Source organism: Columba livia, chromosome 13 (assembly GCF_036013475.1).
Source record: "Columba livia isolate bColLiv1 breed racing homer chromosome 13, bColLiv1.pat.W.v2, whole genome shotgun sequence".
Taxonomy (NCBI): Eukaryota; Metazoa; Chordata; class Aves; order Columbiformes; family Columbidae; genus Columba; species Columba livia.
Window position 1 is genome coordinate 11866181 of NC_088614.1, and position 11765 is coordinate 11877945.

General features: G+C 48.5%; 2 protein-coding genes and 1 non-coding gene across 28 annotated transcripts in view; 2 read left to right on the plus strand and 1 right to left on the minus strand.

Moving 5' to 3' along the window:
- The window catches only part of CNOT1 (CCR4-NOT transcription complex subunit 1), a 58004-nt gene extending 52777 nt beyond the window's left edge, over nucleotides 1–5227 (plus strand). For all 24 annotated transcript variants that reach the window (XM_065029007.1, XM_065029018.1, XM_065029010.1 and 21 more), the window contains 7 exons: nucleotides 223–324; nucleotides 589–762; nucleotides 1835–1984; nucleotides 3050–3230; nucleotides 3620–3752; nucleotides 3856–3990; nucleotides 4135–5227. In XM_065029007.1, the coding sequence (XP_064885079.1) occupies nucleotides 223–324; nucleotides 589–762; nucleotides 1835–1984; nucleotides 3050–3230; nucleotides 3620–3752; nucleotides 3856–3990; nucleotides 4135–4213 (954 nt within the window). In that variant the 3' untranslated portion in view covers nucleotides 4214–5227. The remainder of the gene's footprint in view (nucleotides 1–222; nucleotides 325–588; nucleotides 763–1834; nucleotides 1985–3049; nucleotides 3231–3619; nucleotides 3753–3855; nucleotides 3991–4134) is intronic.
- A 2047-nt stretch (nucleotides 5228–7274) lies between these two features.
- SETD6 (SET domain containing 6, protein lysine methyltransferase) lies at nucleotides 7275–11056 on the minus strand. Of its 3 annotated transcripts, XM_013367772.3 has the most exons (9): nucleotides 10973–11041; nucleotides 10690–10788; nucleotides 10460–10604; nucleotides 9867–10008; nucleotides 9387–9581; nucleotides 9087–9210; nucleotides 8613–8793; nucleotides 8241–8383; nucleotides 7275–7760 (listed from the first exon to the last, which is right to left on the minus strand). In XM_013367772.3, the coding sequence occupies exons 1-9, from the start codon at nucleotides 10997–10999 to the stop codon at nucleotides 7449–7451; spliced, it is 1368 nt and encodes a 455-aa protein (XP_013223226.2). In that variant the 5' UTR covers nucleotides 11000–11041; the 3' UTR covers nucleotides 7275–7448. The 3 variants fall into 3 exon arrangements, with proteins under 3 accessions (XP_013223226.2, XP_064885118.1, XP_064885119.1); XM_065029046.1 differs by lacking the exon at nucleotides 10690–10788 and having other exon boundaries at nucleotides 10973–11056; XM_065029047.1 differs by lacking the exons at nucleotides 10690–10788; nucleotides 10973–11041 and having other exon boundaries at nucleotides 9867–10125; nucleotides 10460–10598.
- Nucleotides 11057–11290: 234 nt separating this feature from the next.
- On the plus strand, nucleotides 11291–11363 carry TRNAK-UUU (transfer RNA lysine (anticodon UUU)). Its single transcript has one exon. It is a non-coding gene; the product is annotated as a tRNA-Lys (tRNA).
- The last annotated feature ends 402 nt before the right edge of the window (nucleotides 11364–11765 follow it).

Consider the following 11765-nt stretch of genomic DNA (forward strand, 5'->3'; position numbering starts at 1 on the left):
GTAAATTCAGAATGGCTTGTTGAGTGTTGTGGGAACACCTGTAGCGCATGATGTGCGGCTCCGGTTCTTGCAGTGAGCTGTGCCGCACTCAGTGCTAGAGCTAGTAGTAGGACAAAGTTTCAGTCCACATTCATATAAAGACCAATCTAATTATAGTTTTGAACTTAAGATAATTGCTTTTCTTTGCGTGTTTTCCACCTGCTGTTTTTTTTTTCTTGACAGGGTTGGCCTATGTATGCCCAGTTACTGATTGATCTTTTCAAGTACTTGGCTCCTTTCCTTAGAAATGTGGAACTCACCAAACCTATGCAAATTCTTTACAAGGTAAAAAAAAAATGTCAGCTGATAGATGCCACTTCCAAATAAGCTATCTGAAAGTAGAGCTGTTGTGGTAGCAAAATAAGATTTACTTTTCTTTTACAATTTATTTCGTAGAGTTAAATGCAAATCTGGTAGGGGACAAACAGGTTGCCTTCCCAGATTAATTGATTCCTGTTAATGTTAACCACAGGACATAGAAGGATGCCTCTGCAAGATCTTGGGCACTTTCAACAGCCACTCCTCTTTTATATTAATTCTGCTTCACAGGGCACTCTGCGTGTGTTGCTGGTCTTATTGCATGATTTCCCAGAATTTCTTTGTGACTACCATTATGGGTTCTGTGACGTGATCCCACCTAACTGTATTCAGCTGAGGAATCTGATCTTGAGTGCCTTCCCACGAAACATGAGGCTTCCAGACCCTTTCACCCCCAATCTAAAGGTAGGACTTACTTTCATGAGTTGGGAATGCTAATGGGAAGCTTTAATGCTCCATATAATCTTCAATAATCTTCATCCCTTTTTTTTTTTTTTTGGCAGAAACTGGAGTTTTGGGCACAATTTTAACTGATACTTGAATTAATGCAACCATTCAAAAACTCAGCTTTTGCGTGGAACACGGAGGGCTTTTCTTTTTTCAGAGGGAGACTTGATGGCATCCCCAGATCTGTCTGGCATATACAGCACTGGGGCAAGGGCATCTATATCATTTTAGTGTCTTATTTCTCACTGAAAAACAGATACTTAAGCAGCCTTTGTGGCTTTGCTGTTTGAACATTCAGCCAACAGTTCTTGTCTCAGTTGTGTTCAGCTCACACTGAATTGTACAGCTTCTGCTCTGTAGGATCTGTGAACTGCAGTTCAGATAAGTAATTATTGAATAGCTGTGTATCCAAGCCCTATGCAATTGTAAATAATTTTTGATGAGAAACATGGATGCCACCCTTTCTTAATGAGATAAACGACCATTCTGAAGCAAGCCTCTTGAATAATGGGGGGGAACTTTGCAAAGCGTTGATGTGATCTAATTAAATCTTTGGGCATGTGCCAGCCTCCTAATGGTGGAAGGATTAGGGGTAAACTTTCTCACAGTGCTGAAGCATTGTCCTATTATTCTTGATTGCCTGAGCTTTGCAGGGTGATGGGAGTGAAACTGTGATACTCGTTCAGTTAGCCTTCTTGAGATTGAAGGTTGTTCTTGATTTATGTGGATGTTTGTACTTTTCTAAACTACCAAACTGTCTTGAGTGCCCATAAGGAGACTTCAAAGGCAGTGACTGAATTCCCCTATGGCTCTTGAGTTAGTTTATCCTCTGCTCTCAGTTCGAGTCAGTAGTCATCTATTGAGTTTGCGCATTAAAGACCAAGTTTCTTCTGAAATCTGCAAAAATCTAGTGTTTCCTTTTCATTGCTGGTAGGAAAAAGCAACAGAAGTAGTTGATGTGATATTGCTTACAGATCTGCTTTTGCAATTTGTTCCTTGTGGTTTAGCTGACTGGGTTTTCTCTCAACAGGTGGACATGTTAAGTGAGATTAATATTGCGCCACGAATACTCACGAATTTCACTGGAGTGATGCCACCTCAGTTCAAGAAAGATTTGGATTCCTATCTCAAAACCCGTTCTCCAGTCACCTTTTTGTCTGACTTGCGCAGCAACCTACAAGTGAGTGGCTGGTTTCTGAGGATGCTGAATTTAAGTAGTGTGGCACAAATGATATCCTTGGCTGAGTCACCCTCTTTTCTTGTAGGAATTCTGTTGGGGTGTAGCAAGTATGTGTTCCAAGCAGTAGAAAAGCCTCTGAAAATGTACACTTTGAATATTTCCTCTACCACTCTTTAGCAGGATGTTTAAGTCTGTGTGTTAAGGAGTTTCAGTCAGGTGGAATTTAAGGAAAGAGGAATGTAGACTTTCAATAGCCCTAAAATGATCTAATTTAAAAGCAGTTGGTTTTATCTACATGAGCTGCCAGATGCTCATGTAAGTGAATGTAGGGTTATCTAAAACTTCCAACTTTTTTGCTTCCATGTCTCTAGTGCACAACCTTGCAAAGCTTTAGGGAAGAATGTAGTCAGAGCTGATCGCATCAAGCTCGCTTTTTTTTCTGAAGTCTTGCGGCTTCCATCACATGACTCCAGCACTGTTTATCCATGTGCTATCTGAGATTCAACTGGTTTTATTTGTTGCAGGGTTTTTTAAATCTAGTTAAATTTTTACCCCAAATGGATTGTTATAGGAATGTATGGATCATGGTTCAGGAGTGGAAAAAAGCGGGGCGGGGGTTTGCAAATTAGCTAAAGCCTAGTTCAGAGTTGTTAGTCAACATTTCATACATCACATGGTTTGGCTTGCAACAGACTTCAGGACTGAAGTTGGACCTTCTCAGGATATGGCTCAGACTGGAGCATTCAGGCAGGTGCTGTGTGTTTCAGCCAGCCTCTGGCACTGCAGGTGAATTCAGGTTGCCTTTACCTGATTTTATTCTTTTAGGGAGTACAAAAATGGTTTGTTGGGTCTGTCAATGCTTTGCTGATGCTTTTTTAATAAATAAATAAATAAGTAAACCCGCTATATTATGAAGAGGTAAATGCCAAATTGAATTTGTGGATGTCTGACTGTGTTGTTGTCTGTATAATCAAGAAGATACTTGGATGCTGTTGTTGTACATGCTGTACCTTCAATTGCTGAAGGAATATAGAATGTTAATGGGTTTCCTATCTTTGCTATTAGGTATCAAATGAACCTGGCAACCGCTACAACATCCAGCTGATTAATGCACTGGTGCTCTACGTAGGTACTCAAGCTATTGCGCACATTCACAACAAAGGCAGCACACCCTCTATGAGCACCATCACCCACTCGGCTCACATGGACATCTTCCAGAATTTGGCAGTAGACCTGGACACTGAAGGTGGGCTGGAAACACTTCTAGTTCATGCGATATCAAATTAACGGTATATTGTCTGTGTGAGCAATGAGAAATGCAGAAAATCACCTCATGTAGCTGCTAGTGAATTCACAGTAAGTAACGCTATGTTAGAACACTAAACTCTGAATATAGGAGCAATATTAAAATCTGATGTTCAAGGTATTCAAATGAATAATAAGATAAGTGGAGTTCTTACTGCCTTGTCAGCTTGGATTGATAAAGATTTTTCATATTTTAAGCTGGTTTTGTTTCTTTATGCCTTCATAAGGTAGGCTCACAAACCTTCATCTTAAGCAAAACCAGTTGCTTCTTTACTCCTTTCTGTATGTTTGGAAGGGAAACCATATGGACTCACTGTTCCTCTTCTGCAGGCCGGTACCTTTTCTTGAACGCAATTGCCAATCAGCTGCGATACCCCAACAGCCACACTCACTACTTCAGCTGCACCATGTTGTACTTGTTTGCAGAGGCCAACACTGAGGCTATCCAGGAGCAGATCACCAGGTGAGACGGAAGGCATTTAACTTGCCAGCATTCACCTTTTTGCTCTCCTTCTTTGGGTATTTCTGATCTTTGAGTTCTTACTGTTTTTACTTTTGGATTTCAGGGTTCTCTTGGAACGACTAATTGTAAATAGGCCTCATCCCTGGGGTCTCCTTATTACTTTCATTGAGCTGATAAAAAACCCAGCGTTTAAGTTCTGGAACCATGAGTTTGTTCACTGTGCTCCAGAAATTGAGAAGTGAGTATAATTTAACCATAAAAATCACTAAAACAATATATCTGAAGCCAGGGCTGAGTCACACTCCGAGTTTTTGGTCCTTGATAGTGGAAGCACCGTTTGCTGACGTAGATGCGCCTAATGCTGTGTTGCTTCTGTGCTCAGGTTGTTCCAGTCGGTTGCACAGTGCTGCATGGGGCAGAAGCAGGCCCAGCAAGTCATGGAAGGGACTGGTGCCAGTTAGATGAGCTGCATCTTGTGCTGTAAGCGTGCCAGCCTGGAGATCCTCTTCCCATCGACTGACAGAAGACTCTGTAAGGCTCCTCCTGACCTTCCCAGCCCCCTTGATCGGGTAGACGCAACAGACCATGGGTTGAAAGTCTATGTTGGGCATGTTCCAAAGTTTGAAACAAATTTTTGACTTTTGGCCAAAATTCAGAAGATGCTGTGAATATCATTTTGAACTAGTGTAAATACAAGGAACAGAAACGTTTGTCTGGACTTTTGGGTTTGTGCAAATTGTGTAAAAGGCAGGTGGGTAACTGGTGCCTGTCCAGCTTGTAATAAAGGGGCAGCTGCTGATGCCAAGCACTTGTCTGGGGCAGACCTCCTTGTCCTGACATTCCCAGACTCCCAAAGAATATTGAAAAGCCAGTTATAATATTATGTAACTTATTTTTCGTTATGTGGATGGGGGACCTTTCAATCACTAAGTTGTTTTACAAAAAAAAAAAAAGGTGGATGTGTTTGGAATATGGAGTGAGGGAGGGGTTAAGGTTCAGTGTTGCTTTTCCCCCCACCCTCGTCAAATGCTGACAGACAGCAAGTGGAGCGGCAGGCAGAGAATGCCTCCTTTCTGTTGGAGAAGACACACCTCAGGCCCTCTGGGAGAGGGTCAGCTGTTTTTAGTAAAGAAAGCAGAGACCAGGCCTATAGCTTTTTTCTTTTTTGTTTTTTCTTGACACTTGTAAATTTTGGAAGGTAGGGGGTTAAATCTAGAGCTTTTCCCACCCCCCACCCTGTGACCACACAATATAAGTTTGTAAAAAAATACAAAAAAAAAAAAATCCAAAAGGAGAAAAAAAAAAACTTTAAAAACCCAAAGGACCAATACAGCCCATTTTGTAAGGATTTTGAATGTTTTGTAAAGTATTGGTCCATGTGTTGTATTTTGTAGCCTTTCTAGTTCTTGGGCTTTAGTTCTCCCACTTCTTGTATGTATGCATACTGTAGTTACACATTAAAGTCATGACATGCAGCACGTGCCACTGTGCTTATTCTCTCCAGTTCCATCCTGCCTGGCCAGTTGGTGTCTTTCAAAGTCTGTTCCACCCATCCAAAATCTGCAGTTTTCCAGTTTTGGCCACTGCCTATTGAGAGCAACTGAACTTGTTTTCTAGTGTGAGGTCAGAGGGGAGAACTATCATGGGTCTTGCTGTGAAATGCGAAAGGACAGTTGTGTGGAGAAAGAAATATCTTAGCTGCGAGTTTGTAAGTGGAATTTGAATCTGTGCTGGGAAGGAGCTGCAGCAGCGCAGGGATTCAGGGCACAGACAGCAGAGCAGCCACATTTCTCACCACTTGCACCCTGCTGCGGGTGAGATCACTTCAGCCAGGATCTGTGCAAGGGGTTGCTCATTAGCTGTCCTAAGGCTGGGTGGCTTTAGTGTTGCCAGCACTGCAAACTCCTGTAGCATATGCATTGTGACCTAGCAGACATTAGAAAATAGAGCTTCACTATTTTCTTTTTATGTAACAATACTAGTTTGGTAAAGCTGGTTGACTGCTGTTGTGTGGGTGCAGAGGTCAGGCCGTCCTGCTCAGGTTTAAGGGATTGTGTACCTGGCTGTGCATTTGCACAGGGCAGTAAGTAGCTCCAAGGGACCGCTGAGCCAACTGTGCCAGTGGACAGCAGCTCAAAGGGAATTCTCCATCCCTGACCTGTTTCTAGACAGTGTTTTTCAGTCACCTGGGTGCCAAGGAGTGGTCTTCTGCCAGTTCCTATGATTCCCTGGCACTTCGTTGTCAGGTCAGCAGTTGTGCTGAAACTGAGCCTTTTGAAGTCAGAATTTTTTGGTTCTGTTGTTTTGCAGCTCCAGCTTACTCTTCCTCCTGTATTGGGTTAGGATACAGAGAATTGTCAGCAACCAGTTTTTCTTTATCTAGTCCAGATGCCATGGGATTATTGATTTTTCTGCCATTTAACTCTAGCAAACCATATGCAGAGCTTATTGACTTGTCCTAACGACTCAAAGCACAAAGGTCTCTCTGATTCTGTACGTGGCTGGTTTCCTTTAGGCTTTAAGAACTTTTAGGCTGGTGTAAAGAGGGGGGTGGAAGGTGGACAGGACTCAGCCAAGATCCCAGTGACATGAGTTGGGCTGGTAGGATGGAGGAGGCCACTGCACTTCATCTGCTCTCTTGGCAGGGTAGGAACCTGCAGCTGGTACTGTCAGAGCAAATGGTGCTGGTGTCAGCTCCCCCAGCAGTATCAGTGTCTGTGCCAGCAGAGGCCCTGGGTGTAATGCATCTCATGTTTAAGAAATGAAGACCAAACTTTTGTAGTTTGAAATCTAGTATGCTGTAGGCAGAGAAGCACCAAGATGGCAGACTGTACTCTAAACAGGCACTGCATTACACCACTGTAAAAGTGGAATGAAAAAAAGCTGCCTTCCGTACTGTTAAATAGTGTGGCCCCCAGCAGGGCAGGCAGGGCTGCAGCTGACCTTTGTTGTTGTGAGTACAGTCTGGGTTCTGCTTGTTGGCAATACTTCTAACTGCAGCAGCAAAATTCTTCACTTAGATGGGGCTTTGCATCCTCTTGAAGTAGACAGCGCTGGCTGGGTTAAGAAATGTCATCTTTATTAAATATAGTTTGTCCTGCAAACCTCCAGGGTTTTGTCAAGCAAAAACTGCTGAGGGGAAAAATGTTAATGTAGCTAAACATGATGCAGGGCAATGGTTGAGTTCAGGGAAATATCTTACTATATTGAGCCTACATAAAAGGGATGGGTTTGTAGTCTTAAAACACTCAACATGTGTAGTCAAAGAGTTTAGTGTTGTCAGCATCTCCTCTGCCAGATGTTTACGCTGAACGTCTGTAAGAGCTACCAGCTGGACTGGGACAAGGAGCAGGTCTTGCCTTAAATTTCTGATGCTGAATGAGGGAATGCACTTGCTGTTCTGGCAGTGTATGTCTGCCTTCCTAAAACAGCCATTAGGAGGTCTGGGCTTTAAGTCCTCCAGTTGAAGGTGGCAGTTGTGCTCCAGAGCTCTCATTGTAAAATAAGGCCACCAAAACCCACTTTTGTGTTGTGGAAGATTATTTATGTAGAGGTAGCTAAAAAGCCACATGCCATTTGAGGGACAAGTGGGCTTGTATTCAATCATGCCACACGTTCTCGCTGCTGTAGCACAGGTGTCTGACCTTCCCTTCCTGCGCACAGTCCGGGCAGTTCATTCCCGAGGCAGCGAGGTTTCTAATGTACCAGCTCTAGCAGCTGATGCAAGATCCTTTTCTGTCCATAGCGCACATGCAAAGCTTGCTGCTCCCTTCGACTCAGTTTCTCATAAATCTCCTTGTTATTTAGCAAGTCCTGCTCTGCTTTCAAGTCTGACCCGTAGGACTCCAGGGTCAACAGCACACTGTCATAAAGGAGCTTCTTACAAGGGGTTTTAAGTCTGGAGAGAGACTCGTTAGAAAGGACAGTGTTTTCCTCTTCCTCGCTGTCATCTTCCCAGCCATCTTGTTCCTTATACTCCTTGAATTCTTCTTCTGACATGCACAGCACCTGTAATGATGCAGACAAAGAAACAAGTCACTGGTAGTAGGAGTACATTGGGTGTTCTTCTCTAGAGAAGGGCGGTCTTAGGGACACATGGTGAGGTGAGTTATTCCTCAGCTGGACTGAAGGTGAGAATAAAGCTGGCTTAAGAGACCTAATCACAAACAACTTGTGGGTTAGAGGAACATTCAAACAGCAAACCTGGGTGATGGAAACAGTCTTACAGGACATCTCATCTCATCTGCTGCCTACAAAGGTGCAGAGCTCTCTAGAACAGCAGAAGCCACAGCCAGTCCAGGCTGGTCTGTAAGTACATGTGGGTGGCTTGTTCAGGAAAGGATGACCAACAGTACTGGGAGCTGGGCAACTGCTTTTCCAGCAGGACTGTTAGTACCAAAATGCCTTTACATGCTTGTTTCCCCTTCATTGAACCATTTTGCACCTGTGCTCTTCCTTGTGAAGCTCTTCCCACTGAGCACTGCTTACCTTCAGGGTCACAAACAGCTCTTCCTCTGTTAGCACCTCATCCCAGCCAAGCACAAAGGCACCTTCCTCCCCCACCATCTCCAGCTGGCACAAGAAGTCCCACTGCTCTGAGACCAGCTGCTGCTGTGCTTCACTTCTGGCACCTGTTTTGAAGAACAGCAGAGCTGCAAACCCCACTCAGGTTGCAGTGGTTGATGGTGAATGGAGAGGGGCAAACAGGAGGCAGAAACCTGAGGTGTAGACCCAGCACCTGAAGTGCCTGTGGAACAAGTGTATTTTTCATGTCACCCTTCATCCCTGCTTCACCATATCCCTGTTTAACAGAGATTGCCCGCCCCCTCCTTTCCCAAAGTGGGTCTGGGTGCCACTCACGCTGCAGTGCTGCCTTGCGTACTGTCACCATCTGGATGTCGGCCGTGTCATTGGTGTTGCCCGGGTACGGCTCTGCAAAGCCGTACATGTGTAGGAGCTGCCAGTTGGCCATCTGCCCGTATGTGTTGAAAATCTCTTGCCCTTTGGTGACGGGCTGTGTTGTGACCATCCGTAAACATTGCTGCAAGAAGGGAGAGAGAGGCTCTTAGAACTGCAGTCATCTACCATGCTCAGAAACAAGGTGTTTCAGAGGCTCAGATGACCTAAGCTCTTCCTAGCTAAAGCCAGGCCTACAGCAGAGTAGTATGCTGAGCAAAATAGCTTCAGCTGAAGGAGGTGCAGGCCAGGGTGGGTGGCAGGTGAGCAGAGCTGCCTGGGGTGCAGCGCTGGCCTTGCCGTGGCACTGCTCCCACCAGCCCTGCCGCGCAGAGGAACCGGAGCGGGACGAGCCTGGCACAGCGGCTGTGCACTCACGGGAGAGTATTCCAGGTTGGCGTTGTGGTTGGCCACGTGGTTCAAAATATCTGCTACAGGCACCATCATGGGAGGATTGGGCCCCTTCTCATCTTCATCTTCCTCCTCCAAAGGTTCCTGGAAGCTAAGAGAAGGAAGATAAAGCCAAGCCAGTTTTATACCTTTCAGTACATGGCAAACTTCACCTTATACTTACATTCTTGTGCAACTGCAACCTTTTAAGTACCACAGCCCATAATCTTTCCTGTGATCCTACTACTTGTCTTTGCTCCTTATCGGAGCAAAGCCCTTGCTTCTCACCTGTAGGCCATGACAAATGCCACCAACTCCTTGTACAACTCCAGTGTATGCCGTTTGGGGTCAAAGATGTTGGGGTGGGACTCCATGAAGGGCAGGATGATGGAGCTATACTCCAGGTGGATGTTGGCCAGGTCTTTGTCCACAGCTTCTGGGATGCCTGTGCCCTGCAGGAGCCTTGTTCGCTCCTCTTTAGGCCTGTTGTGAGAAAAACAGCACATTTATCTTCATCTGCCCCAGGAGCAGGGTCTATAAACTCCTTCCTTCAAAACCTCCACTTTCTGGTGCTCTGCAGATTCCTGCTTTCTCGTTATGCCTGGGACGGTCCCTCGGTTACTGCCATTGACAGGGCTAGGACAGAGGGACGCAGTTGGCAGCACGACCACGTCCACTCCCAGGGCTCTCGCTTGGCAGCCCCTGGACTGCGCCTGCCCTCAGCTGTCACATCAGGCCCCCCCACAGACCCACTTGGCTTCGCTTTACCAGAACATGGGGTGATCCAGGCTCCTGAAGTTCTGCCAGAGAGAGAAATACGGCTGCCAGGGGGAGTTGCTGGCTGTGTACTCGTGCAGCAGGGCCAGCAGGAGCGGCACCCAGCCAGACTGGCTCTGCAGGGCCTCCTGGCCTGAGGAACCAGAGATGATGGAGAAAAACGTAAGTTGATCTGAGGTTGTAGTCTTTTCCTCTGAGAACAAGTCTTCCAAGAATGAAGCTACTGCAGGCCTCATCACCTGTCTTCAGCCTGGGGGGAAGTTCTGCTTTAATTCCTGTTTGTCTTGGGTTTGTCCTGAGCTGAAGCAGAACCCCCACACCCATGGCCTTGCTGTCCTCCCACCCAGGCTCTGTGTCCCTCTAGCAAGAAGGGCCTGAGCTTTGAGGAAAGCACCCTCCTAGGGGTGGCTGTCACTTAAAGATCAGAGATGGGCTTTCCTCTCTGCTCACAGGGCGCTAGGCTCCCTTAGTAAGTAATGGGGACGCAGAGGTTCCCTGCTCCAGCACCCCCAGCCTTCCTCCCAGACCCCCTGTCGGGAGCAAGCAGCGGCAGAGCAGCCCCGCAGCCCCGAGGCGGTGCTCACCTTCCCGCAGGAGCGCCTGGATAGAGCAGGTGTGCTGGGAGAGCAGCGCGCTGCGCGGGACGGTGCACAGGACCTCTCCGGCCTCCAGCTCCTCGGCGGCCAGCATGCCGTACCCCGCCACCGCGCCCTCCCTGCTCAGCCGGACCTTGGGCGAGAGGGGAGCGGCCACCCGTGAGGGGACATGGGGAGGGGAGCCCGGGGGGCTCCGGCCCCGCCCGGCCCCGCCTCACCTTCGGGCTGAGCTCCACCCCGGCCCGCCCGCACCATGCCAGGAAGCCGGAGAGGGGGTCGGCGCTGCCTTTCCCCCGGGCGCTGCTCCCGGCAGCCGCCTGTGGGTGGAAGAAAACTCGGGGTGAAGCCCGGGGGGCGGGAGGGAACCGCGGGGCCGCTACCGGAGCGCTCCCCCTCGGGCCGGGGCCAGCTGTCCCCAGCCCCCCGGCTGCACTAGGGCGCTGATCCCGGCGCACACGGGCGGGGGCCCGGGGCCCCGGTGCCGGTCCGTGCCCCCCGTACCTTGCGCCTCTTGGGGGCCGACGCCATGGTGCTGCGAACACGTGGTCACCTACCACGTGGTCACCACCGGGCTCTTCCGGGTGTGCGGGAAGCTCCGCCCCCCTGCCGGCTGGGCTGACGGTGGCCGCGGAGGGACACAAAGAGCGAGAGGAAGAGGGGGAAACGCGCCGGGCGGGCCCGCCCTGCAGCCGCCCCTCTCGGGGGGTCTCTGAGAGATTTGGCGAGCCCGCAGGGCCCCGCACGTTGTCCCGCTGGTGCCGCGGTGGGGTGGGGCCCTTGCCGTCTGTCTGGGATACCCCCCCGACTGCTCTAGCAGGAGCCTGGATAGCTCAGCTGGTAGAGCATCAGACTTTTAATCTGAGGGTCCAGGGTTCAAGCCCCTGTTCAGGCGAAGGTTTTATCCTTTAGGAGCGAAGAAGGGGCTTCCCTGGGCTGGCTCCGTCCCTCTGACACCCACAGGGAACCGCTGCTCCAACCGCCCTGTGACCCAAGAGGGGGGAATGTGAAAGGAGGGAGAAGAGAAACAGGACGGAGCGGGCATAGGATGGACAGAACATGAGACATGGCAGAGCTGAGTGGAGGCAGCTCCAGGGCTGGCAAGAGAATTGGGTCGGAACTGGGGGCCGAGGGGTGGCCTCCTGCCCACACCCTCGGTTGGGGGTCAGAGCCTCTCTGGAGGTGGGCAACGTCTTTGGCCTGTGCCAGGCCCTCCTTCACCTTGCATGTTCCCCACCCCTGCCCTTATTCCTCTGTGCCTCACAGGAGCAACATTTTGGAGCCCATCCAGGCAGAG

What these genes read in the sequence shown, in the direction of transcription:
- SETD6 (XM_013367772.3), bottom strand. Translation starts at nt 10,999, where the DNA reads ATGGCGTCGGCCCCCAAGAGGCGCAAG. An exon ending in CCAGGCGCTCCTGCGGGAAG is followed by an intron (nt 10,009 to 10,459) that starts GTGAGCACCGCC and finishes CTGGTTCCTCAG; the next exon opens with GCCAGGAGGCCCTGCAGAGC. An exon ending in ACGCAAGGCAGCACTGCAGC is followed by an intron (nt 8,384 to 8,612) that starts GTGAGTGGCACC and finishes TCTTCAAAACAG; the next exon opens with GTGCCAGAAGTGAAGCACAG.